Source organism: Ricinus communis, chromosome 5, assembly GCF_019578655.1.
Source record: "Ricinus communis isolate WT05 ecotype wild-type chromosome 5, ASM1957865v1, whole genome shotgun sequence".
NCBI classification, from domain to species: Eukaryota; Viridiplantae; Streptophyta; class Magnoliopsida; order Malpighiales; family Euphorbiaceae; genus Ricinus; species Ricinus communis.
The window spans coordinates 26,472,962-26,499,447 of record NC_063260.1 but is presented as its reverse complement, the minus strand read 5'-3'; the positions used below and the strand labels follow the sequence as shown (position 1 = coordinate 26,499,447).

The following is a 26,486-nucleotide window of genomic DNA, read 5'->3' as shown; positions in this document are numbered from 1 at the left end:
AAAATACCAAGCTCACAAATTTCCATTAAAACCCCATAAAAATAAAATTATACTTTTAATCCTTATTCCAAAATAATCCTCCAATTAAATCCTACACACAATTAAATTAAATAATCAATTTCCAACTTAAAATTTAATACTACTAATCAATTATAATACCAATTTTCCCAAAATTCTTTTATAAAAACATCCTTTATAATTTCTTCCAAAATTTTCCAATATATAATTTTACTTATATAAATATGCATTTGGGAAAATTTGAATAGCCAAAATATAATCATTTATCAAATAATTTACTTGAATAATTTCTTAAAATTTCAAACTAATTGGGTATAGAAAATAACTCATTTATTTGATTAATATTAAATTTTTCATTAAATCATTTCAAATTAAACCCAATAATAATGAAGGTAAAATTAACTTAAATAAAAACTCATTATTAAATATATAAAAATTCCGGGTGTTATACCTCCAGAGTTTATTTTGCAATGCCTTAGTCATGATTTGAGCAGTGTTGCTTATCGCGTAATGTAATTATTTAGTGTTTTTGGTTACTCCCACGATTTTTATTTTTTAAAAAAAAATTATTAATCACCTCACAAGAATTAATTAAAATACATATAAATAGCTATAAAAATTAGTTATTTTACATTTGATTTCACATAATAATCACAACAAACAAAGGAATTTTTTGCCAATAACACTATAACCATTTTTCCTTCCCTTCTACTATAAAAAGATAAGGATTTAAGAAAAGATATTAATTTTAGCCTATATGCATGTCTATTAAATCAAGAATTAAGAATCTAATGATGTGTTATTACCAAGGTACTATTATAAGTATATTCTTTAATTTTTAGACAATTAATTATTATTATTTTAAATAAATAAATAATTATATACATCATTTTATTAATTAGATTATCAATAAATTAATGTAATATAAATTAAAATTATATTTATAGTTATAAAATATCACTCATTAAATTTTAAAAATAAATAAAAGATTATAAAAAATAAAAATAATATATATTTAATTGATTAATATAATATACATTTATTTTTATAAATTATAAAAATAAAAATAAAATTAACTTTTATAAACTTATATAGTCAAATACATTTATAGTATATTAAAATAATTTAAAAAATATGTCAATAAAACCAATATTTTTCATGAGCTTTCAAAGTACAGACACTTTATTAAAGTATCTTAAAAATTAGTGTAATCCATATATCTTGAAATCTCAACTTCATTCATTTACTATTTTTAATATTTTAATATTTTAAATTTTAAATTTTAAATACTTAAATTTTATTTTATTTCTAGCAATATCTTTTATTTTTAATTTGACTCAACAAACATTAAATTGTAATAACTTTTAAATATATACATATAAATGTATTTTATTGAGTCATGTTATTAAAGACTTAAACATAATAAACAATAAGTTAAAATTATACAAAAAGAATTATTTTTTATATAACTAAGTAAAACAAATTAATAGATTAAATAATTAAAATTTAATTTTTGAAATATACAGTTAGAGAAAAAAGTTCAAACAAATGATATAGCTCCGTTAATAGACGTTGAGTCAAAGTTCAAACATTTCTATAAAGCCAACGGCTACAATCTTTTTATCTCTCTCTCTCTCTCTCTCTCTCTCTCTAATATCGGTCATCGGACAAAAAATTAAGGTCATCCGTTGAGTTAAACTCGGCGAAATTATTGCTTTTCCCTGAAAACCAAAGACCCAAATCTAGGCTAAACTGGCAATTGATCGGCTCAGGTAACTGATCGCCAAAGTTTCATTGTTTTTGTTTTTTAAGCTCCTATCTTTCGCACATTTACCTTTGATTCTTTCCTCTAGGTAAGAATCCACTCTCTCTCTATCTCCTAGGATCGTCTTTGCTTCGTTTATCTTTTTGATTTTTTTGCATTCAAAACTCAAACTTTAAGAAGTGTTGTCTTATAATGACCCAATCTCATAAACCCAGAAGCTGAAAAGAGTAACTCCGGTTTTCTTTTCTTGATTCAGCTTCTGGGTTTATTCTGTTCTTCTCGATTCTTTGAGAGTCACATTTCTTTCTTTCTGGTTTTATTTTCAATTCATTCCCTTTTCTGGGTCTTTTTTTGTTCTTCTTTTCAATTCGCTAAGAATCCCCATTTTTTTTGTTTCTTGCTGGAAATTTTGGAAGCTGAAAGGGGACTTTTTTTTTTTTTGGTTTCCTTTTCAAGTTTTGGCTTCTGGATTTACTCTGTTTCTTTCTTAGAGTATATTTCTGAATAGATAGAGAAAGAGGGAAAAAAAAAATGTCTGTTGTTGATGTTGCCTTGAGCCCGATTCGTAAAGAATCAAAATCTTTTCATGGTTACTGCAACAATAGCCAGCAGGGAACTACCGTCCCTGAAGATTCATCAATTCTAATATATCTTAGTGTTGCTGGTTCACTCATTCCTATGCGGGTCCTAGAGTCGGATTCTATAGCATCAGTGAAGCTAAGAATTCAGACGTGTAAAGGGTTTGTAGTTAAAAAACAAAAGCTAGTCTTTGGAGGCAGAGAGCTGGCTAGGAATGATTCACTTGTTCAGGATTATGGTGTCACTAATGGCAAAATTTTGCATTTGGTTCTTAAACTATCTGATCTCTTGCTTATCACTGTAAGGACTACATGTGGAAGGGAATTTGAGTTCCATGTGGATAGATATAGGAATGTTGGGTATGTGAAGCAAAGGATATTTAAAGAAGGAAAAGGTTTTGTTGATGTTGTTGAGCAAGAGATTTTTTACAATGGTGAAAAGCTTGACGATCAGAGGGTTATTGGTGACATATGTAGCAATAATGATGCTGCCATACATTTGTTGGTCCAAAAGTCTGCACATGTTAGGGCTAAGCCTTTGGAGAAAGATTTTGAGATTTCTATTGTGGCAGCGGATTCTAGTGACAGAAGAGAGAGTGCAGTAGAAGGAGGAAAGAATCAATCTGAAGAGCTTCAGGTTCTTAAGAAGCAATCTGGTAGAGACTTCTGGTTGAAACCAGTCATTATTAATCCTAAGATCAGATTGAATTCAGTTTTTTGGGACATGGTTAACTCTACATTTGATGGGTTGGAAAGAGGTAAGCCGCCTATTAGATCATCTGAAGGGACAGGAGGAACTTATTTCATGCAGGATCCTTTAGGCCAAGAAATTGTTTCCGTATTTAAGCCCATTGATGAGGAACCAATGGCTGTGAATAACCCCCAAGGACTACCTGTCTCCTGTGATGGTGAAGGGCTGAAAAGGGGCACAAGGGTAGGGGAAGGAGCAGTGAGAGAAGTAGCAGCTTACATATTGGATCATCCAAGGAATGGTCCAAGGGCATTAACTGGCGAAGTTATGGGTTTTAGTGGCGTACCCCCTACTTTAATTGTTCAGTGCTTGCATGAAGGATTTAACTATCCAAAAGGTTATGAATATGCACTGAAAAATGCCAAGATTGGATCTTTACAGATGTTTATGAAAAATGAGGGAAGTTGCGATGAAGTAGGTCCAGGGGCTTTTTCTGTGGAAGAGGTGCATAAGATCAGCGTGTTAGATATAAGAATGGCTAATGCAGATAGGCATGCTGGGAATATATTGATTAGCAAAGGGAAAGATGGTCAGACAGTGCTCATTCCAATTGATCATGGCTATTGTTTGCCTGAAAAAGTAAGTAGTTCTTATATCATGTCAGTACTTAAATTAGTTTGACCATTATAATTCTCTGCAATTATGTTTTTTTTTTTTTTTTTTATCTATGAGCTTTCTTCGTAATTCATTTGAGGTTATAATGCAAAAAAAATAAGATCCACTTTTCGCATGTAGAAGGAGAAATTACTGGATTGGATGTCATGATGTTGATCAATTGATAATTACAACCTGATATCCACGTGAACTCCCAGTATTAGAACTTATCTATCCTTGTGTTTATCTATATGGTTGACAAGATTAGTGGGATTTTATTGGACATTAGCATGCTCCACCTGTTTTGATATTTCTGAATTCTTCTTGTGAACTGGGATGTTTTTCATGTTCCATGTCTGATCTATGTTCCAAGAGTGGGCTGCAGAAGTGTGGGGAAAGAAGTCATTATATTTGGAGATGATTGTTTCTGGTGCATTAAGATGCAGTTACTTTGTTATTGCACCTATATGAGCAATTTTCATGACTCTTAGATCACTATTTATATGTATATCTTCTTAAGTTTAGTATGTTAAGGTCTTTAACTTGTTGACATTTCCCCCACTTTTGCAGTTTGAAGATTGCACATTCGATTGGCTCTACTGGCCGCAAGCTCACCAGCCTTATTCAGCTGAGGTCGTTGACTACATAAATTCACTGGATGCTGAGCTTGATATCTCACTTCTGAAATCTCATGGGTGGAACTTTCCTCTTGTGTCTGCCCGCACCCTTCGCATCTCCACCATGCTTCTGAAGAAAGGAGTAAAAAGAGGCCTCACTCCATTTGCCATTGGAAGTATCATGTGCAGAGAAAACCTGAGTAAAGAATCTGAGATTGAGGAGATTGTTCGTGAAGCTGAGGATTCCCTACTCCCTGGCATGGGTGAAACTCTGTTTCTTGAAACTGTCTCCAAGATCATGGATTCCCGGCTCGACAAACTCGTAAAGTAAAGTTGCCTCAGGTCATGGATTCTGTGACTTGACGGGCTCATAAAGTAATTTTCATATGGCATATAGGTATATATATGTATGTATTAATTGAATTAGCAGTCCATTTTTAGATGGACTGAAATGATGTATCAGATGTGGATGGCTTATCTTCTTATGCATGAGCCTGAAGTTTTCCTTTTTCTGTTTACTTTCACTTCTGTCGACCGATACTTGGGGTTGTATTGAGTGCTGTACAGAAGTTTAAAACCATGAATAATATATGTTATGGTTAGAATATAGAGACTGCAGGAATATCCAAGTCTTGTGTACATACGTGTATTGTAAATTTAATCTTTGGGCCTATAAATGATAAGCCAGTGCTAACTTCTATCTGAGGGAGATGATAGAAAGTCATAGCCCACCCAGGCAGTTTAGAGTCCAATGCCACTTAAAATTGTACTATTTTCTGATGCCTTTTCTAATGCAAGAAATAAAGGAAGAAGAATGGGGGAGCGTACTATATCCTTATTGTACTTAATTATACCAGTATTTATGTGGTTTTCTCATGCATTTCAGAACCGCTTTCTTTTGTATGATCTTTCTGAATATGCTGAATTTTCTCGGACAGTGTCACTGAAATCATGACTATTTTTTTGGAATAAGACCACAACTGGGAAGTAAATATCACTGCTGATCTACCCTGCCTTCTGTAGCAGGCAGGCTACTGTAAAGATTAATCATGATCATTTCTAATTGAGGATAGTTCATAATTATCAACAGAAGTAATTCTAATGAAGGTAAATTGAAACGACCTTACTTCGTCTATACTTTAGCAATTGCTTGTCTCAAACAACCACCTCTCTTTTGTAGTGGCACTGATTTATATCATTAGGCCACAAGACCATTGACAGGTAAATTGACCCACAAGCCTACACTATACAAGTCTGAATCTTATATGCCTATATATATATCCAATCTCAATCTTACTATATATACTAGCAGAGGCTTAACTGCTTTATATCCAGTCTCACTGAATTTCCTCTATGGCTTCCTTAACCTAGGGCCTACTTCACATCATTAGTCCATAAAAGGAAGATCATGGGGCTTGTTTATAGCTAACATAAGGACAAAAGAAAATTATAGCCATGCAGGTAATCAAAAATCAGAAATACTTTAATCCCTTTTCAGTTTTTCAAATACAGGTTTAATTGCATGAAGAAAAGCAGGGTAATACTGACATGCTAAGATCAATTTGGCTTATGTTTCAAAGACAAGTTTATAATAACAAGACCCAATAATGAAAACTTCTGTTATTAGGTTAATTATTTAGCTTTCTAATATATATAGATATATTTCATTGTTCATTTGTGAATACAAGTACATGTATTTGGAAGAAAAAGAAAAGTACATGTATGATTAATTCCACTACTAGAAAGACCAGAACTAGTGGTATTAAAAGATTTGCAGGCAGTAACCACTGGTAGACTGGCTTAGCCACCATCACCAGTACCACAACCAGCACCAGCAGTTTGGCTATCTATATGAATGCAACAGCAGCATCAATTGCCAATCAATTCATGTCCCTTTCGCAGCATGGTATTATTAAGTGTACCTGCAGAATGATAGTGATTTCTTTCCCTACTTCAGTTTCCCGCCATTTTTTCCTAGAAATAGACCAAAATAAAGAAAAGTGATAACAATATTTTGGACTGTTGACAATAGCACCAAATGAGAAATTGAAAAAGGAATCTATGTAAGGTCCACCTTTCACCATTTCTTTTGACTAAATGTAAAGAAATAGTAAAAAAAAGAAAGAAAAAGGGGAAAGAGAGAGAGAGAGTGAAAAGGACAAGGTGAGATTTTTTTTACTTCAAGATTATACCATTCAGTCTGAGTCCCAACTTTTATGACCATAATCAAATCATGTATGTCCAACCTTAATTTCTCAAGCTTTCAAACTAGTAATTCCTAAGGGTATAATAATGGGCATTTTATTTATTTATTTATTTTTAAGTTTCTTGTTGTTTGGATCTTTAAAAGATGCTGTCCAACATACTATTTGTAATTGCGAAAAAGAAAGGTTTGGTTGCCAAAAGGGAACTGTCTTCTTTAATCAAGAATCCGAGTCATATATTCTCTATTGTTGTGTTGATTGCCTCCTATAACTCATTTTCCAGGCTTCCTATCCCAATTGATCTCTTTCAAAGCCTCTTAATCTTCAAAGTATTCTCAAGTGGACCCTTCTTGCCTTCATCTTTCGGCTGCTCCGAAGAAAAACCAATTTCATAACTCTTCCAAATAAAATAATATCGAAGTGCAGAAATATTTAATCGTTTAAAACTCCTTTTAACTTCTTCTGAGTCATGACACAAGATACAGAAACCACTTCGAATTTAGTTCTTCTGATGAAACATTTTGGTTCTTGTGTTTCTCATTGCATTATTACATAATAAACAGACGTAAAAACTACAAGAAAACAAAAACAATACACAAGTCTTCCTTTCACACTTTTACTTCTCACTCAAAAAACCTTACGCACACACTCTCTCTCCTTTTAACTTTATAACTTTCTCCTCTTTATCCCTCACCTTATATTTCCCATCTCCATATCCTTAACCCCTCTCTCTCTAGATTCTTGATTTCTTTCTCTCTCTAGATTCTTGATTTTCTTTCTCTTTTCTTTAAATCAGGAGGCCGAAAAATTTACAGGTGAAGGAAAAAGAAAAATGAGCAAACCACATAGACCGCCATCTGGCCGTACAAATCTAGCATCATGTATAGTAGCAACAATCTTCTTAATCTTTGTTATTATCATTATCCTTATAGTCTTTTTCACCGTTTTTAAACCTAAAGATCCTAAAATATCAGTTAACGCCGTTCAACTCCCATCATTTTCCGTCTCTAACAATACCGTCAACTTCACTTTCTCTCAGTACGTGTCTGTCAAGAACCCTAACAGAGCTACCTTCTCTCACTATGACAGTACTCTCCAGCTCCTTTATTCGGGTTCTCAAGTCGGGTTCATGTTCATACCCGCCGGTAAGATCGAATCGGGTCGAACCCAGTACATGGCAGCAACTTTTGCAGTCCAGTCATTCCCTTTATCGTCATCGCCTGATGCCGCTGTGAATGTGGGTCCGGCTTTTACCGGAAGTGGGTTTCCGGGTGTACCAGGTAGTAGTAACGGATTCCGAGTAGGACCTACTATGGAGATTGAGTCCAGGATTCAGATGGTGGGTCGGGTTCGGGTCTTGCATATTTTTACTCATCATGTGGAAGCTAAAGCAGAATGCAGAGTGGCTATTGCAGTGAGTGATGGATCTGTGTTAGGGTTTCATTGCTAGTAATTCTTCTTTCTTCTGTTAGAAGTTATAGTTGTAGTTTTTCTTTAGTTTCTCCTTTTCGGGTGTTTGATTAGTACATCAAATTTGTTCAAGAAAAGTGTAAAAATTGACTTTCTGCAGTAGAATTCTGTGTAGACTCTTGATCTACATTTTGAAAGTTTTGATTTTTATTTTACTTACATAATTACAATTTTTTTTTTCTTTTTAAAGCTTAGATTTTCTAAATTTGGGCAGATGGAAAATGATTCTTGAAGTGTTAATAGTTGAATAATGGTGAGATTTGAGTAAAAGAAATAAACAACGTCTTCTTTTCTTTTTTAAGCTACAATGGAGATTAATTATACTGCAAGTAAAGGTTAGATACTAGGATTATTGATAATAATGCCAAGCCACTAAGTCTCCTAAAAGAAAAAGCCAAGCTGAGAGTTTTGGTTCAATGATGGAAAGTAAAGGGTGCAGGATAAATTTGTGTGAGAGAGTGATGCGCTGTAAAGAAGCGCAAAATATGGTAATTGTTCATATTACAAAAAAGAAAAATTGATTTTTTGGTTTTATGTTTTTTTAAATCTGTTGGGTTGATAATAGCGATGAAGGAAGGAAGTAATATCTCAAAGATGGGAAGCTGCAACAAGGAGCGACTTTGAAAAAAAGTAAAAAGAGGTAACAGGAAAACGCTGCCGACAAAGGGCAAAAGAAGAAAAAGAAAAAGGAGAGAACAAAAGCTGGACGATGTCGTTTACGGGGTTGGAAACGGAGTAACGGAAGAACAGTGAATGTTGAAAATAGCGGTACGTATCTGCAAATGCAGAAGAGAGGGAAGCGCGAGATTTGCAGGAAAAGTGGGACCAAAATGGGGAAGACTGCAGAAAATTGGGTAATGATGATAGCATGTTCCACTCTCTTGGGATTCGATTCGACTTTTCTTTGTTGTTTTTGTTGTTGAGTCCTTCAACTTTTAGTACATGTCATTTCGCTACTCTTCGGACATGACATATTAGGAGCAAGTTAAGTCAGAGACCAAAGCAAATCCAAACTGGATTTTTACTCTAATGGTTGTCAAGAAAACTCACAATGGGAAGAAATGTTCAACAAGAATATGTGCATTTTACAACAGAGGAAAAGGGCAGGAGAAAAGAAGAAAAGAAGAACAATTCTGGGCATTAATACTTGTAAAGCTTGGATTGAACATCCAAATCAGGTCTCCACCACTGGTGAATTCCATGGGCTTCCTTAAAATCTTGAGATGGAGTTAAATTAACTGTCAGATTTGCTGAAGGAAGCAGGTGGAGCGGCTCGGACTCGGACTGCTTACCCATTGCACTCATGATAAGACCGCTGATTGAATTCTGGGTTGCGAGCCTCTCGATAGCTCCAATCCCAATGTCATCCATCTTCTTCCTATGTTCAAAATAACCTACATACTCTGAGCATATATGATCACCCAGATTCACAAATAGAGAAGGTCTCCATGCAGACACAGCAATAAATGGATCTACAGACCCATGATTTTGTTGGTTAAATAGATTTACAGCTTGGCGATTCTGATAGTTCTTCTTTGCAGTTGCTGCAATCGCAAGTCCTGCTGTTATCACACTGCTTGCGATCCGTAACCCATGTTTCACCCGCTTATCTTTAATTCTCTCAATTGGGGCAGAAAAGAAGGGTGAATTGAATAGAAAAGCTTGAATAAAGATGCTTGTCTTGGCCATGGTCTTTCCAGCAAGTAAGGCCATTGCTGCCCCTAGGGAATGGCCTGCTAACCACACATTTGATTCGCCTACGGTAGCAACCACATTTCTAACTGCTTGCATAGCAATTTCAAAGCGAGATGTTTCATGCAGCCCATTTCGGATGATGTGAAGGTCCAACTCAAGGTCCCGTGACAAGGAATCTGGCTTGGTTACAGTGCCTCGGAAAGCAATTACATAACGTGGACTTTGATCTAGAGAATAATTATATGGAGTGGTTGGAGGTTTAAATTCATATATGGCACCAAAAATGGAGGAATCAACATCATCCACAAGCTTACGAAGCAGCTGAAAATGAAAGAACTCCCACCAAGGATTAGCAAGAGCTTCCGGACCTTGACGTTTCAGCTGGCGGTCCCGCTCTAGAATGTAGACACCCTGAACTAAACTGGCAGCAATAGACCTTCGATGATGTGCATTTGTCCTGCAATTGGAAATACAACAATTACATCACTGAGCTACAATAATAGTTCGAACCAAAAACATGAAATCTATTAGAAGTTGCAACAATAGGGGGACTCTATTGTTGACTATCTCTACAACCTAGTGCGGTAACGGACAATACTTAATAAAACAAATATGAGCGTTGCCAAAATGTCAGAGCAAGCAGAGATGTCATGTAAAATACACACGGCTGCTCCATGTCATTTGTAGCATTTTGCTGATGTCTAAATCACGTGAAACAACATCATGTGACAAAATATATGACCTGGTGAACCCTATGGAAAAACATTAAAAGCATATTATGTGAAAGCATCAAATAGACCTCACCTAAATAATTGTTACTTAAATATGAATGGTTCAATTATTTAGAATAAATAAAGAGGGCATGTACTCTCAACATGTTAAATAACGAGCTCCCAAAATCCTATGTCTGAATATTAAATTGAGTAAAATTGAAAAAGAATCTCTGTTTTCTCTATTCCTGCAGAAAGGAGGGCCTGATGAGTGCAATAACCTACCAATCAACAGCAGTTAGGTGTAAGGGTCCTGAGAGGCTAAAATCTTCCCTCTCGGAGGCCATAACACCATAGGGTCCTCTTTCTTCTTAATATCCTTTAAAAAGCACACTGCATAGCAAAAGGAAAACCATTGAGAATGGTCAGTGGCAGACAACTAGGCTTTCACAGACAAAAAAAAGTACTAACACGCAGTTTCTTTCATACGCAATAGCAATATTCCACCAAGCAGTTACACCCATCGAAATGTTATTACTAGGACAAACTGTTTGTTGATTTACATTTTACAATGTGCAAATTTTTAATTTTCTAAAACCTATTTGATAACAATTACAGAAACACATGCCAGTATATGTCCAGCAGCATCCTGGAAGCCATTGCCTTAGCTTTGCTAAAGTGAAATGCTAGGCACATGGAAAATCTAGATATGTCGACTAAACTGAAACAGAGATTTAAGTTCAATCATGAAACTTGCCATTTTCTTCACCTGAATTTTGTTCTCTTCCCCTCCGGTCATTCAAAGCACAGTAATTAAAAGGCTGGCTATAGGTTATTCAAGAGGGTGGAATGGGAACTGGAGAGTTGATTGTGGGATGCAATTATCCAATTTAACCAACCAAAGGAGATTCTCTTACAATATAAATTAACAATACACTATTTTTGGTGTGTGAATAGAGCACTAGTTGGGAGGCATAAAAAAGTTAAAATTCACCAGAAAACATTGGCCACATCAGAGGACTTCTAACCAAAATTCCAACAGCTTATACACCGGCAGCATTTACAAATGCCAAACTGTTACCTATAACTTGAAACTACCTCTTTATGCCACAAATGGACATGATAAAGGATAAACAAGAACAAGGAGGTACATTTGAGGAGAATTAAAAACTGAAAAACATAAACATTTCAATTGTAACTTCGGTTCACATATATAACAATGCTGATCAAGCCTAATGAATCTGGAAACGCGTGGGTGGTATCAACAAATCCATTTCTTAAACAAAATTACCTCAATGCCCAAATGAGACTCCATTTCTAAGGTAGATTCAAAATTCTAAACACACAAGCAGTCCACACCAAGACATAAGAAGATAACTCGCACTTCAAAGTTCCGAAATTTAACTTTAAAAGCAACAAATATGTTGATGATGACCCAGAAGCCAGATCTATAGATTATCCTTAGAAATAGATGCCAAGACCCAGTCTTAGGATGTCGACGTTGTCTTTTTATACAGAAGGATTTCGTGCAGATATATAAAAACACAAATGCAAAACAAACCACAAATGACTTTTCTGATAAATAGTGGGAAACAATCACAATACAAAAAAGGCGACATCTTTCCTTCAATAGAACCAAAAATTAGTTTCTTTTTGTTGTTGAGAAAAAAAAAGGTTGGAAATAAAATCAACATTGTATGCAGCCGAAAAATAAAAGGATATTATGTTAGTGATGAAGATAGATGATTTTACCTTTATAAAGGAAGAACAGATCGGATGATGATCTCCAGATTTTTTTAGATTTTTTTTTAAAAAAAAAAATCCTCTGTTTTCCTCTCTCTCTCTCTCTCTCTCTCTCTGTGTGTGTGTGTGTGTTTTGGGTTTAATTTTATTTTTTGTTTTAGCAATCTTACTTTTTAATTTTTCTTTTCTAGAGGATTTTTGAGGTGAGATGTGTATTAATAATAAGGTAAGGTGGTTGATGATAAATAAGAAGTATATAAAGATGCTATATACTTTTGTTACTGTTTTTTGCCTTTTTCTTTTGGACCCTAATTCCCTGTCACGAGAAGCAATCTCAGCGTTTTCAACCAAAAAAATAATAATAGAAAAGCAATTTCAGCATCTGGATTATGCAAACAGAAGCAGAAGTTGATGTTGACACGCTGTCCCTGCATGTATAATTTAGTTAGTTTGTCGCCCATAAATGACGTCCTGTCGTTTTATTGGCTGGGCTGAACAGTAAAGTCAGAGGCCTGAAATTTGAAATTGAACTCAATCTTGAACAAGGAGTTGAGAATTCACAATCAGTGTTTTTTTTTTTAACACTGTGAAATCCAGTTCAATTACTTAAACAAAGAAAAATATGTGTTTACTTAGGCTCCGTTTGTTTAGAGAAAATATTTTCCTTTACTTTTCAATATTTAGAACACTAGAAAAATTAATTTATTCGTCAAAGAAAAATCATTTTAAAACATAAAAGATAACTTTTCATTTTGAAAACGAAAAATTATTTTCTAACACTTATTAAATACAAAAATATATAAAAAAATCAATGTTACAAATTTTTTTAAATATTTATTTATAAAAATGCACATATAAATATGATAGTGTATTACTATTATTTTAGAAAAATAAATCTAAATTAGAGTCAAATATTGAAAAATATTTTCCAAGTGGTTCTTAATATTGCAATCAAATGTCGGAAAATATTATATTTTTCTGAAAAAATATCTTCCAAAAAAAAATTTATTTTTCGAAAACAAACAGGGCATTAAATTCCAAATTTTTTTTATTTAAGTGGCGAGATATAATAGATTAAAAATTATTACTTGTACAACTTGTCTGTATTGTATAAGAAGTTATTTCACATTTGGGGCCTGTTTGACTTATTACTCGCTAGTATAAAAATAGCTAATTAATAGCTGTTGCTGTTATATATATTTAATCACTAATATAGTCATCAGTTTGGTAATTTTTTTTAATCAAAATGGCAATATTTAATATTATCTTAAAGATTTTTATATAGTAATAATAAGTTATACATTTACATAGATAATATATAAGTTATTCTTAGTATATAAAAATCATCTCAGATTTATTCTTGTGACTAATCTATGTCTATCTTTTTAAATTTATAAATGTAAATTTTAACGATACGTTTTAGACTATAATAATCTAATTCATGAGTTCAAGAAAGAAAAACCAATCACTAGAGGAAAGCGAATGCCTATCAAAATAAAATGCGCATAGGCACATACAAGATCCACCACCATGGACACACCAAAGCATGGAAAAATTATAGATTCGTATTTCATACTACATATATGTGGAATCGGCCAAGGAAACAAATCGAGTCGCCTACTGGCTACTGAGATATAGCAGCTATTGACCCCGCCTTGCTTAATTCGCAGCACATACAATGCCAGGAAAAACATAGTACAATGCTCCCCCTCTTTCCCGGTACAACATGTAATAAATGAAAGAATTACACAGCCATCAATCCAAATTCTCAAAAAACAGCCTCTAACTGGTGCATATCTACTTAGACCAAGCAACTGTATCAATTTCTGCCTGTGCACTCCTGTACAACTCGAGCCTTTTAGAAAGAGCAGCCCGCCGCTCCATGACTGCTGGATCCTCGTTCAATAATGATGAAAGATACTTTTGCTGCAAAATTTTTAAAATTGCATGTGAATTACATTCATCATCTGATTTTAAAATCACATAAGCACCGTTATAACATAGACAAAAGAAGAGCGCATCCACTCCTTACCTCCATTTTACCCAACTCAGTGAAGAAATGATCAAGTAGGCTTCGTTTGGCCTCACGCACTTGACAATAAACGATGGACTTGGGAATGGAATTACGGAGACTTGCACAAACCATATTGACATAAGACAAAACAGTTGATCCTGTTCACACATTGTAAGTAGTTCAATGTTGATAGTGAATATTTGCATTAATACCGTACTCATTTGACAGTACAGAAGATAATCGCAACATTGCAACTGTCCATGTATCTATGAAAAACACGAACATTAACTTACCAATTCGTCTAAGATATGAATCATTGTATCTATCAAATATTGAATGTGTGGGGTTGCCACCCTTGTCAACATCTTGTGGAAGCTTTCTGAAGAAATCAACTGTCAAGTAGCTACACTCCATGTCAACTAGCTTAAGTGTAGCTTTCCTGCTTTCCTCCTTCATTCTTTCAAGTGAATCAATAGCAGCATTTCCAACCTCCACTCTAAGAGCAGGGTATTGCTTTAGCTCCTGAGAACCAAGGACATTGTTATCCAACAGTATCAGAAATGAAGGCAAAAGGATAAAGCGAGTAGAACAATTATCAGCATTCAAAAGGGGGAAAATGCAATCAGAGAAAATAATCCAGTCATGTGCATTTCTTGTCATGACCTCATTATGCACCTCTGATAAAAGCAAGTGTAGGAGGTGCTACAATGAATATTAATTGCTACAACTTTGATCCAGATCTTGCTACGACTAGCAGAGAGAAGCAGGCAGCTTCCTCCATGCAGTCAAAGGTCTGGGTCCCCCAGTCCGACATTTTTTATATAATAATAATACTTGTTACATGAGAATTTATGTTCGGAAGTTTTAAAGAGGTGAGAAGTCATTTTCTCTTTTGATTTTTGACACTGTTCTACTACCAATTTTAAACATTATTAGTCCATGATACATTCTTTTTTTACATCCTTAAGCACACTAAATTCAATACTCCTGATGCTAGATATTAACTAAAATAACTGCAATTACTTATGTACCATGGTCCTTTTGCTGCTTCTGCAAAAAGAAAGTTATGGTGGTGGTTAAGTTTTTTGCATGCTTAACCATGTTGCAAAATTCTATGATTGTCAATTCTATAAATGCTTAATTGCTTACACACTCCGGAAATAAGTGCCATCAGAAAGTTCAGACCATAGCATTAATTGCAAGCACATAACCAAGAAATTAGCATTAACAGGAACATACTGGAGTCTCGGCGATGGACTTGTGAACTAGCTCCTTCAATAGACCATGAACCTGGATTTAACAACAACCAAGAATAAGCCAAGGGAGACTGAAAATTTCAGAAACTGAAAATCTATAAATGGGAAATTAATCACATGCACAGAACACTACAAGAATAAGCCAGTGCACTAGTTATTTACTAAGTCGGCTTTAAATGCTATTGCTGCCTAAAATAAAAATTTTGACCAGATCACCTATTTCCCACCTATGTATCATTTTACACCTTGTGGAAAACAAGTTCATGCATCAATGACATACTCGCAACCATCCACACTCCATTCTTCACAGTGGAGAAACAAAGTAGCCTAGAATCTAAATTTTGGAGACATGCAGCTATAACATAGAGCATTTCTAAAAGGTAACTAGGTGTATCAATTCTTCCTCATCTAACTCATAGCAATCCTACACAGAAGAAATTTCAAATGTTAGGGAAGAAAAGGGAGAAATGTGAATAATGAATAAAATAGGAAAACCCCAAGTTATCCAAGTATTGAAAAAGTGGAAGCATTTTTTTTCCTATGAGAGAAAGTGGGCATAAGTTGAACATTAGCAATGGGCTCTGGTCATGCCTCTGAGAAGACACCACAGTTTCTCTCTCTCTCTCTCTCTCTCTAACTCTCTCCTATAATGAGACAGAGTCAACTTCTCTATCCGTTCTGTTCATAACTCCAGCCTGTAACACATAAGTATCCCTCACTCTCTGTCTTCTATAATGGCATACGCACAGCTTATCTCTACCTTACAGGGAAAAGTTTTCTCTCTCTCTCTCTCTCTCTCTCTCTCTCTCTCTCTCCCTCTTGTATCACGAGGCCCATATTCTGCCTCATAACCTTTCTGTTAATAACTCCAGCCTGTAACACAAAGGTACCCTTCACTTTCCCTCTTCTACAGTGAGCACATGCACAGCTTATTACTATCTTACAAGAAAGCATACCCCTATTTGGCAAAATCCAAGACGAAGGTTGCACTAAACCCAGAAGATATTTGAAACTACTCAACCCCTGTGGTGCCATATTCAGGTATGAGCCCACATGCAGAAGATATTTCAAACATACAAAATCAACTCAACTTACCTCCCACCAATTACAATGTAGTGAGAAAAATATTGCCAATAATAGTGGATCACAAAGTGAGAAGTCATGTAAAAATCTCATCGATGACAAGTAAAATCTCAATTTATTCTTTGGAAGTTCATGCATACCGCATCTACAGCTGCCTCAGCAGGACCTCTGATGGTAACAATAGAAGATTCAATGAGACGACGATATCCTTGTTCAGGAGCTATCAGATGTGGTTGATATCCATCAGCTTCCGTAATTAACTTACGAATATTTTCCATGGCAAGTTGCTTGTCAAACTGCAACCTCTTTAGAGCAGCAGGAAGTTGGTTATCAAAAACATTGTATATCTTTTCACCACCTGCTCGCCTGTCAATAACATCAAATTTATCATAACAAAGTTGCTTTACCAGATAAAATGACAGTATACAAAATAGTAGGGTAAATTATGATACTCACACTCCATCAAGATGCTCCTGGTATATTGAATAAAAAAGACGACATATCTCCATGATTGTGTACAACTTCCCCTGCAAGTCAAATGCTATTATTCATGGCAATTCTTGCAGAAATGTAGAAATAGTGAGAGAGACTTGGTTTGCTCGACTTAAAAGTAGCAACTGTGTGATAAATATGCCAAAATGAATAAAACCAACACTTACACCAGCATCAGCAGCAATAGGCTTTCCAAGACGACTCAACTCAGATTCCAGTTCAGCAATTGTCTTGTTGATAAGGGACTGAATGCCTGGGATTCTGGACTTGATTACAGTTTCCAAATGCTGAGATATTAAACCTTAAGTTAGTTCTTCAAAATGAACACTAAGCATCAACAAACATGTGAAATCTCAAATCCAACTACATTAACCCTACCTTTGAGAGCACCTTTGCTAGATGCTCAGAACCCATTCTGTGAGCAAGGTGCTTGTATTCTGGAGAGTTGGCAAAATACTCCCGCTCTCTACGCCGAGCAGCAATCATGTCAACATTCTTGTTAATATCAGCTTGGGAGCGGTTCACAACACCAACCCATGGAAATTTTAGCCGATAGGCTTTTCCTTCCAATATCTAACAAACCAAAATGTGACCTGAGTGTCATAAGGTGAAAGGGAAAAATACTTGTAAAAGTAAAATAAATGTACCATCTTAAACATGTATGGGACACATTAGCAGTAGACAAGCACGTAGCTAATGCACTTGGTGACTATCTACAAATGCTTCTAGTTTTCGCAACAAAATGCTCTCATTCAATGGGAATTTTGTGAAATCGTGATTGGCTCACAATGATCACCCAACTTTGAAGTCCGAGTTTTACATACTCATAATAAAGTTAGTTTTAAATCTGTGATTTTATTTGGCAATTATTAGGGACATCTTATTTAGCAGGGATCAGTAATTTTGGTATTGACAAGTATTTCTCAGCTCAGATACTCTCATCTATAATCCATACATTCTTTAAGGTCTCATATTATATTTATTTATGAGGATTAAATCTAAAAGCATGCATGCTAGGTTCCAACTATGATCTGCTCTCTCTCAGTGCTGTTTTCATTTCCTTTTTAATCTCACATTCTCAAAGTTGCACATCATGACAACTTAGTCAATCTCATTTGTGCATGCAATTAGAAGAAAACCAGGTTAATTGCACATAAATGTATAAGCATGCCTCTATTATAATTAAGCAAGGAACACTCCAGTAAATTCATTATTATGGTTGCAGACAACATTCTATAAACCAGCAAATGAAGCACTAGTAAATGAATAAATGTTGATAACAGCAATAGAAACTAAGCCAGCTTACCTCAACTGCATCAGTACCCTTATCCATAAGATCAATCTTTGTCAAGACCCCAAGCGTTCTCTCTCCTGCAAAAACACAGAAAGCAAATTTGTGAAATTGTATAAAAGCAAATTATGATGATGAACTTGGCACTTAAAATTTTAGCATATCCATGAGATTTATTTGCAATCAAACTTAAAAAACCCAAAATTCCCGGTATAAAGCATGAAAACAACCTAAATGTATAAGCTTACCTGTAGGATCCACCTCACGGGAGATTTTAATTGCATCAGATGTTGCAAGATCTTGATTGGCAGGAGAAATTGCCAGAATTATACAGTTGGGCTGCACCAAGATTGTGTTAAACATTAAACAAAAATTGTGAATCTTCATCATTGCCAAAGTATCTAAGGGCAAGATTAAGAATGTGAAGGTAAATAGCTGCTTGCAAACAATAGCATAACAGATATCATTACTAACTAATCTCAATTAAAGTCTGCCTCTCATCAGGAATCAAGAAAATAAGAAAGAGTCCAACTTAATTCCTATTCTAATAGGATTCTTTTGCCTATTACAGTGTCTGAGATGGGTGTTACCTTCTCGATGTAGGACCGAACCATATTTTCAATGTCCTGCACAATACTGTCCGGTTGACCCTCTGCATTGCGTAAAACACATCAAATCAGAATAGTTCAGTACAAGGACTTGTACTCATAGTACCACGAAAAAGGAAAGAAGATAATTGTAAAGTATCCATCTTGAGGCTTGAGCTAGTTGGTACAACAAAAAGTACAAGTCAGTGAAACAAATATATAGGAATCACTTGTATTGACACGAGAAAGAGAAATGTAACTCTGTAAGGTCCCTCCGTCATTCTTCTCACATTTTTTTGGCAACCAAATGTAAAACAAGAGAGAAAAATTTATAGAGAGAAGTAGCAAGTCGTGCAACTTACCAACAGCTACTTTTGTGAGCCCAGGAAGATCAATTAACGTCAAGTTGACAACTGCAAGAAATCAAAAAATTGCAAAACTACAATTGATGAGAAATAAAAGATTTATAGTTGTATTCAAGTAAGACTAAAAATAAACAGATGTAATATCTAAACACTCTCTTAGATGCCATATGTAAGGTAAGACCAGCATATGTATAACAAAACCAATTTATTCCATCTCTTACCATTAGGAGAATATATACTCAAATGAATTGGAACACTAGAGATTTGTTTTGCACGGCCAGTCTCTCGATCAGTCTCGTCTTGAATCTCCTTGCGCACAGCAGCTACACATATAAAATCAACATCAACAAACAGAACAATCATTAAAACATGAGCAAATGCAAAAAAGAAATTTATTCATTTCATTAGGCAGCACAGATTTGTGATATAAAATAATGTACCAAAATCGGTGAATCTTTTCCGAGGGAGGTGAAGGAACTCCGCGTATTCTCTGCTACCTTCATCACTCTTATGAAGCTGTAACACAAGAGGACGCCGAGTAACAATCCCTAGAATATAATAAAAATATCAATTTCTCCATTCCACAAAAAAAAAAAAAAACAAGTAAAACGAGTAGTATCCATTTCTTTTATCAATTACCGGATCCTCGAGGTAAAAAGTCCTTTCCGACGATGCTCTCTAACACTGATGATTTCCCTGAACTCTGCCACACAATTACAAAAACATAAATGATTACTAATTCACTTATTAAACAGAAATTAAACGTAGAAAGTTAGCAGGTTTAGTCAAAGCTGATTCAAACACGCTTGACTTCGAAGTCTTCTTTAAGAAGTTATTTACTAATTAGAACATAAAGCAAAGAATATAAACCTAAAATTCAAACATAAATAAGAAAAAAAAGAAGCAGAAGTCGTCGGATCTAGAGGTAAACCTGGCCACCGACGACGGCAATAGCAGGCAAAGAGTCCCAAAGAGTAGGCAATGCGCTAGCTTCACCGTGATCACCGAGAGCAGTACAAGCTCTTTGTATTTTATTTACCAAAGAAATCAAATTCTCCATTTCTCAAAGACAGGACGAGATCAAACACAGATGTAAAGCTCCGATCAGATCGGTTGGATCTGGTAAAACGGAAACGTTTAGGAGAGATGGATCTGGAAAACGACTAGGAGAAAGAAGAAGAGAGAGCTTGAGTTCGACGGTAAGTTTTGGAGAGAGAACAGAGAGAGAGAGAGGCAGGGAAGCGCGTTTTGTTTTATAAAAAGGGGTTTAAACAAAGAGTTCTCTCTAGTTGTGTAATTATATTTTGGCTTTGAATAGACACAGATTGACTAGAGAACCTGTTTGATAAATGGAACAAAGAGCGAGCTATAAAAGGCCGGCTCTTTAGCCGTTTTTACACTCATACGGAATCAGGAGTCCACAAGTATTTGCTGATTTCGTTTTTTAGTCATTTCTTTTCTTTTCTTTTTCTAAGAAACAAAAACTCCAATTACATTACTACCACCTTGTTATCCTTGTATTTTCTGTCTGGTGGAAATTTGAAGAAATACAAACATTTTTAAATAAAAAATAATTGCAATTGCTATTAATATTTTCAATCTCATAAAATTTATTACATTTAATAAAATAAAAAAATATATTTACTCTTTGTAAAAAGAATAACATACACATATAAATATGAGTAAATTCATACTTCTCATTTTTCTATCATTATTTTTGTGAGTATATCATCACTTAGCTAGTGAATTAACTGATATGAATTTTTCTAAAGAAATTTATAGCGGTTGATAATGGATTTAGACCATACCATTTCTTTTTCTTTTTTTTGAAAGAATGTGTTAAAGGGGAGATATTGATTTGCAGTCTGAGGTTTCCTTTTCTTTTATTTTTATTTTCTTACTATAATTCTGGGCCACTTATTTGAACTTATTAAATGGGTGGTGTCCAACAAGTTTAAATCATTTCTTTATGAAGTAGACAGGGGGTCCACCATCTTTTGAAATTAGAGTGTTCTAACGGCTATGAATAGAGAATCGAGGACTGAGTGCTATAAAGAATCATAATTCTTCTGAATCATAATTACCATTCTAATTTTAAATGAGATTACCGAACTTTATAATTGGAGCAATTTACCATTGTGAATTGCAAAAGCATCATTTTATTCAAAAAAATTCCAATGCTTGCCGTTGCTGAGTTTCGTGCTTAACAAATTCAAATATGATTTGGTTGCAACCAGACAAATTAATATTCAACTACACAGTAATATCGGGGCGTGCCTGCTCAGTCGTACATACTATGCACAATCTTTATCACATTCTTTCTCCAATCTCCCAAGATTAGGAATCCAACTACATAAGGTTGAGATTTGGGCCGCTTAATATGTATATGTATAGTGTCCTGTATGTCCTGGACAAAATAACAAAGAGAGAGTAATATTCCTGCCTTTAAGCCATAATATCCAATAAAATTGATTAAAAGGTGGAATTAGGCACTCGTTATAAGAGGACCATCTTGTACCCAAAAAGAATTGCAATCTTAAAAGTCAGTGGCCTCCTAGCCCGAGTCTTTGAACGCAAGATATATCAATCAAGTGGCCTCCTTGCTGTACCACTTATACTAGTGGAAGCAACTTCACATTCTTCCATTACAGTTGGCAGCCATAAACAACACGCGTCTGGCTTCATTTGTTATGGTTTTATGCTCAAGACAGGTCACGGCAAAAATAAAACAACAAAAGAAAAAAATATTTAACTGGAAATGGTGCTAATCATAAGCAGAGAAGAAGATTACTTGCTATTAATTACAATCTCGAAGATTGAAATACAATGAAACATGGACAGGGAGATTACATAAATAAATTAGAAAGATTTATTTACTCAATTAGAAAAGAGTCAGCTAATTGACTTGAAAAAATATGTAGCCCTCAAGTAACAGTCACCACAAGAGTGTTCTGCAAAGAGGGGGAGACCTAAAGTGGGGTATGGACCTTTTTTTATGTAAATCTGGGGGGGAGGTGTGTGTGGGGTGAGGCAGCTTATTTGCGGATGATAACACAACTATTGTTTATCAAAATAAATATTCTACTAGCAAAGTTTAGGCAGACCTAATTCCTGTCGGTTCTATAAGCATGGCGAGGCGGCCAAGGAAGACTAAATTAAAGTCTAAATAAATAAAAATAGTTTCGTCCTTCACTTAGCGGTGTCAGCAGATCCATAGCCATAAGGATTCTTGCTAGCCCAGTTCCATTGATCCCTGCACATCTCATCAATGCCAAATTTTGCCCTGCAAGGGGATTACACGTCAGACGAATATGGAGTGCACGTGACAATACCTCAAATTGCAATAACAGTAACATGTTATATGCCTTATGATGCTCTTAATTAACTTGTCTTTTCAAATACTCTTTCATCATTTTATTCCTTCTAAAATCTCACCAAAACCGTAACTTAAACTAATGACACGATTACAAACAAAGAGATCCATGGACCTTCTAAAATCTCACCAAAACCGTAACTTAAACTAATGACACGATTACAAACAAAGAGATCCATGGACCTTCACACTTACTTCCAATTCAATTCACGTTCTGCCTTATCTGTCGATGCATAAACGATTTCCGCATCACCAGGACGCCTTCCAGCCATTACAAGAGGAATTTTCTGTCGTTGTATCATTAGTGTAAAGATCAAGTGAGTCAACAATAAGAGACAGCACACATATCGAACAGCACTGTACAAAATTGCGAAGATACAAGGAACAACTGTAAGGATAAAAGCCTTAATCAAGGAGGTAAGTTTCTGTTGAAACAAGGTTCAACCTCACGCTGTATCTCATAATTGAAATATCCCAAGTTCTGTGACATAAAAGATCAGAAATGCGGGATCTATGCAGCAATGCATGCATTATACTAGTGATTTTGTAGGGTGAATGAAATGATGAGAGTGGCAACCCTGCCCCCACTAAAATTTGATTCACATTTTCTGTTGACCACCTATGTATGCGGTTGAGATGCTCTAAAAGCCAAAAACTAGTTTTGCAACTTAAATAAAGCACCAAATCTGATCACAACTATATAGATGCAGTTTTATCCTTGAGAGCCCAAAACTAAACTTTTGCCCAATTTAGTTACCAAACAAGATCTATAGCCAAAGCCAATAGCAATCTGCAAGAAAAATGTTTAGTACCTTCCCAGATGCCTTCTCAAATGCCGTTACCATCTCCAATACTGATGTCCCCTTTCCTGTTCCCAAGTTGTATACCTCACAACCTGTAAAACATACTCATGAGACCAGTGTCATTGAACAGTGAGATGCATCCCCCAATTAATCAGTTAGATTTGACAAATTATAGACCCGTTAATTCATCGAATAGCACAGGCTTTGCAAAGAGATAAAAGGTGAACATGAAGGATCAAAATTAAAATATTATCCACGAGTCATGATGAAAGTTGTCTTGAAACATTCAGAACTGCAGTTAAAATCCAAAACTGGAAGAATGCAGAAGCTATCACCATCATAAACATTTTTCACAGTACTTACAGGCTAAGGAATTGCCACCTGTCAAGGCTCACAATTGCACAGAAAGCAATATATTACATAAGGTAACCAATTTAACTTAGCGATTCCCTCAACGGGGCACTACCCACCAGGCATAATTCAGAAACCTCAAAAATTTACCACCTATTTATGGCATCATATAATGCTCTCTAGTGTGCAAATATGTTGCCAAACAAAGAAATCACCCCAAGCATCCATCACCCAAAGGGAAATTATCATGACTGTATCACTTACCTATTTTAGCATCAGAGAGCTTACGCAATGCTGCAATGTGGCCGTCAGCTAGGTCAATAACATGAATGTAGTCACGCACCTGAAAGAGAGAAGGATCATCAATATATGGGAACGAGCTTTGCCCCTAACATTCCTAGATACATGACCATAACAAACAAATTTTACAAGAGGATCATAATAGCAAAGGAAACATACTCCGGTACCATCTTTGGTTGAATAATCAGTTCCAAAGACTGTAAGATGAGGTCGCCTGCCAACAGCAACCTGCTGCACATATGGCATAAGATTGTTTGGAATTCCACGGGGATCCTCACCAATATGCCCACTAGGGTGTGCACCAACTGGATTGAAGTACCTTAGCAATATAATCTTCCACTCAGAATCAGAACGGTAGATATCACGGCAGATCTCCTCAATGAAAAGCTGAAAGAACAAAGTCATCAGATTCTCTTCATTTCCATGAGAAACTCAGTTACTAATTCTCCAGAGTGAACCAGCACATGCAGATAATGGATGTGAGATACATACCTTGGTTCTTCCATATGGGTTAGCTGCCGATAAAGGAAACTCTTCTGTACAAGGAACCTCCTTTGGCCAACCATAAACAGTAGCTGACGAAGAAAACACCAGCTGATAGCAATCCAAAAAAAATGCAAAATTAGACCACATATTCGCCGCTAGAGCAACTAAATATGTAAAAAACATCTAGAAAAATTACCTTCTTGCATCGATACGCAGCCATTACTTCAAGCAATGTAATAGTTCCAATAAGATTATTATTAAAATAAAGTAATGGCTTCTCCACACTCTCACCGACAGCTTTGAGCCCAGCAAAATGAATAACAGCATCAAATCTACATGGTAAACAGGGAATTACAAAAAATATATAAATAAATAAATGACACTGTATCTATTATTTTCATTAAAAAAAATTCTCCTATAAATTATTCCTTTCTTTTTTTTTTTTTTAACCCCGCTCAAATTGAGAGCATCGAATAAAGCATATGCAATGAAATATTAAATTTGATTTCTTATTTTAACCAGAATATATACATGCATACAGTTCATCAGAGCCATACATGTGGCTTCCTAGTAATATATAATTTATTAATACAGCCAGCCACAACACAAGACAGAGTGTTAAACCAAAAAAGCTCATTAGATTGAAAAAAGAATTATATAATTAAAATAGAATTGAAAGCAGAAACTAATCATACTTATTCTGAGAGAAAATTTTTTCCAGAGCTGGTTTGTCCCTCAGGTCAACCTGCCAGTAAAAAAACACAGAATCTAAAATATCAGAGAGCCATCATAAAATCAATTATACACAAAATAAAAAGAAAGGGGAAAAAAACACGGGCCCATTCACATAATTATAATATAAAAAGTACAAAATTGACAGTGAAAACTAATTAGCATTCGACGGTTCCAAAAATAGTGCTTAGTAATCATTATTATTAACTGACAAAAGTTTCCAGCCAGAAACAGCACCGGTTTATAAATTATTTAGTTTATTTCACCGGAACCGAAAACATATTGAATAAACCGAATGATTAAGGGAATTCAAATTAAAAGGTAATAAATTAAAGAATGAACCTGATGAAAGGACAGGTTGTTGCCGTGTTGAGAGGCGAGTTCTTTAACGCGTTTGAGAGCAATATCGGAAGAGTTATCGAGATTATCAACGACGACGACGGAATAACCGCCTGAAAGGAGTTGAAGGACCGTGTGACTTCCGATATAACCGGCACCACCGGTCACGAGAATAGTGCTATTTGGTGTCATGATGATATCGATAGTAAATCGAAACACAGAGAATTAGAGAGAGAGAGGGAGAGAGAGAAAGAAGAGAAGAGAGAAGAGTTATAGAAAAGCGGTGGAAGTTATTTAGTTTTGGAGGGACTGGATTTATATATATATATTGAAAATAAAAAATCACGAGAAATAGGCTGCTTTAGGAATGTGAATATGTATAAGGGAAAACGGAAACTGGAAAATGACTTTTTTATTCTATTCTATTCTATTTATGTATTAATTAAGAGAGAGAGAGAGAAAGGATGAGTGCCACGTGGGATGAGCCTTTCTGTTACAGATCGTTAGGAACTGGCTGTACCAGTGAAGAAGAAGAAATTACTAGCTTTCAGGATTCTCTGTTGTGCTGTGGGGTGAGATGCTTTTTAAGATTTGACTAAACTAACCTTCGTTTTATTTATTTAATAATTAAATTTGGGCGGAAATGGATACACTTGGTGAGTTTCTATTCGTTGGGGACTCCAGAAGTTTCGGTACGGATCTTGACCGATTTTATCGGAGGAAGAAGGAAACGAAGGAAATGTTGGAATATTTGTAGCTAGATATATTTATACACTAATATTATTATTTATTTTTTCTGAGTATGAGAATTCTAATATTTCTGCACATACCGCTGGGTCGGAGGAGCTGCTAGTTAGGATTGATTTTTA

General features: G+C 35.1%; 5 protein-coding genes across 8 annotated transcripts; 2 read left to right on the top strand and 3 right to left on the bottom strand.

The window, feature by feature from the left end:
* The first annotated feature begins 1,636 nt into the window (after window positions 1-1,636).
* On the top strand, window positions 1,637-4,932 carry LOC8288026 (phosphatidylinositol 4-kinase gamma 2). Its single transcript, XM_002509930.4, has 2 exons — window positions 1,637-3,691; window positions 4,277-4,932. Exons 1-2 carry the CDS (start codon window positions 2,315-2,317, stop codon window positions 4,652-4,654), a joined length of 1,755 nt encoding a protein of 584 aa, XP_002509976.2. The 5' UTR covers window positions 1,637-2,314; the 3' UTR covers window positions 4,655-4,932.
* A 2,094-nt stretch (window positions 4,933-7,026) lies between these two features.
* LOC8288025 lies at window positions 7,027-8,134 on the top strand. The gene has a single exon (XM_002509929.4). The coding sequence runs from the start codon at window positions 7,360-7,362 to the stop codon at window positions 7,975-7,977; it is 618 nt and encodes a 205-aa protein (XP_002509975.1). The 5' UTR covers window positions 7,027-7,359; the 3' UTR covers window positions 7,978-8,134.
* Window positions 8,135-8,996: 862 nt separating this feature from the next.
* On the bottom strand, window positions 8,997-12,514 carry LOC8288024 (GDSL esterase/lipase At4g10955). Of its 3 annotated transcripts, none has more exons than XM_002509928.4 (3): window positions 12,155-12,514; window positions 10,688-10,795; window positions 8,997-10,149 (listed from the first exon to the last, which is right to left on the bottom strand). In XM_002509928.4, exons 2-3 carry the CDS (start codon window positions 10,747-10,749, stop codon window positions 9,138-9,140), a joined length of 1,074 nt encoding a protein of 357 aa, XP_002509974.1. In that variant the 5' UTR covers window positions 10,750-10,795; window positions 12,155-12,514; the 3' UTR covers window positions 8,997-9,137. The 3 variants fall into 3 exon arrangements, with proteins under 3 accessions (XP_002509974.1, XP_015571497.1, XP_025015678.1); XM_015716011.3 differs by lacking the exon at window positions 12,155-12,514 and adding an exon at window positions 11,694-12,070; XM_025159910.2 differs by lacking the exon at window positions 12,155-12,514 and adding an exon at window positions 11,172-11,644.
* Window positions 12,515-13,614: 1,100 nt separating this feature from the next.
* Window positions 13,615-20,610, bottom strand: LOC8288023 (dynamin-related protein 5A). The gene is made up of 16 exons (XM_002509927.3): window positions 20,165-20,610; window positions 19,873-19,936; window positions 19,674-19,781; window positions 19,455-19,556; window positions 19,231-19,281; window positions 18,872-18,933; window positions 18,530-18,620; window positions 18,297-18,361; window positions 17,369-17,563; window positions 17,158-17,277; window positions 16,955-17,025; window positions 16,639-16,864; window positions 15,399-15,449; window positions 14,453-14,681; window positions 14,178-14,317; window positions 13,615-14,071 (listed from the first exon to the last, which is right to left on the bottom strand). The coding sequence occupies exons 1-16, from the start codon at window positions 20,291-20,293 to the stop codon at window positions 13,943-13,945; spliced, it is 1,833 nt and encodes a 610-aa protein (XP_002509973.1). The 5' UTR covers window positions 20,294-20,610; the 3' UTR covers window positions 13,615-13,942.
* A 1,388-nt stretch (window positions 20,611-21,998) lies between these two features.
* On the bottom strand, window positions 21,999-25,994 carry LOC8288022 (UDP-glucose 4-epimerase 2). 2 transcript variants are annotated; one of them, XR_007215792.1, is made up of 9 exons: window positions 25,621-25,994; window positions 25,242-25,291; window positions 24,743-24,878; window positions 24,553-24,654; window positions 24,220-24,447; window positions 24,025-24,103; window positions 23,419-23,501; window positions 22,802-22,963; window positions 21,999-22,516 (listed from the first exon to the last, which is right to left on the bottom strand). XR_007215792.1 is itself a non-coding variant. In XM_002509926.3 (9 exons), exons 1-9 carry the CDS (start codon window positions 25,807-25,809, stop codon window positions 22,423-22,425), a joined length of 1,053 nt encoding a protein of 350 aa, XP_002509972.3. In that variant the 5' UTR covers window positions 25,810-25,975; the 3' UTR covers window positions 21,999-22,422. The 2 variants fall into 2 exon arrangements, 1 of the variants encoding a protein (XP_002509972.3); XM_002509926.3 differs by having other exon boundaries at window positions 22,802-22,893; window positions 25,621-25,975.
* Between the last annotated feature and the right edge of the window lie 492 nt (window positions 25,995-26,486).

What these genes read in the sequence shown, in the direction of transcription:
- LOC8288026 (XM_002509930.4), top strand. Translation starts at nt 2,315, where the DNA reads ATGTCTGTTGTTGATGTTGCCTTGAGCCCGATTCGTAAAGAATCAAAA. An exon ending in GCTATTGTTTGCCTGAAAAA is followed by an intron (nt 3,692 to 4,276) that starts GTAAGTAGTTCT and finishes CCACTTTTGCAG; the next exon opens with TTTGAAGATTGCACATTCGA.
- LOC8288025 (XM_002509929.4), top strand. Translation starts at nt 7,360, where the DNA reads ATGAGCAAACCACATAGACCGCCATCTGGCCGTACAAATCTAGCATCA.
- LOC8288024 (XM_002509928.4), bottom strand. Translation starts at nt 10,749, where the DNA reads ATGGCCTCCGAGAGGGAAGATTTTAGCCTCTCAGGACCCTTACACCTA. An exon ending in CACCTAACTGCTGTTGATTG is followed by an intron (nt 10,150 to 10,687) that starts GTAGGTTATTGC and finishes TTCCAATTGCAG; the next exon opens with GACAAATGCACATCATCGAA.
- LOC8288023 (XM_002509927.3), bottom strand. Translation starts at nt 20,293, where the DNA reads ATGGAGAATTTGATTTCTTTGGTAAATAAAATACAAAGAGCTTGTACT. An exon ending in GAAAAGATTCACCGATTTTG is followed by an intron (nt 19,557 to 19,673) that starts GTACATTATTTT and finishes TTATATGTGTAG; the next exon opens with CTGCTGTGCGCAAGGAGATT. An exon ending in AGTCCATCGCCGAGACTCCA is followed by an intron (nt 14,682 to 15,398) that starts GTATGTTCCTGT and finishes CTTGGTTCTCAG; the next exon opens with GAGCTAAAGCAATACCCTGC.
- LOC8288022 (XM_002509926.3), bottom strand. Translation starts at nt 25,809, where the DNA reads ATGACACCAAATAGCACTATTCTCGTGACCGGTGGTGCCGGTTATATC. An exon ending in ACAACCTGTCCTTTCATCAG is followed by an intron (nt 25,292 to 25,620) that starts GTTCATTCTTTA and finishes TTTTACTGGCAG; the next exon opens with GTTGACCTGAGGGACAAACC. An exon ending in AAAATTTTCTCTCAGAATAA is followed by an intron (nt 24,879 to 25,241) that starts GTATGATTAGTT and finishes TTTACCATGTAG; the next exon opens with ATTTGATGCTGTTATTCATT.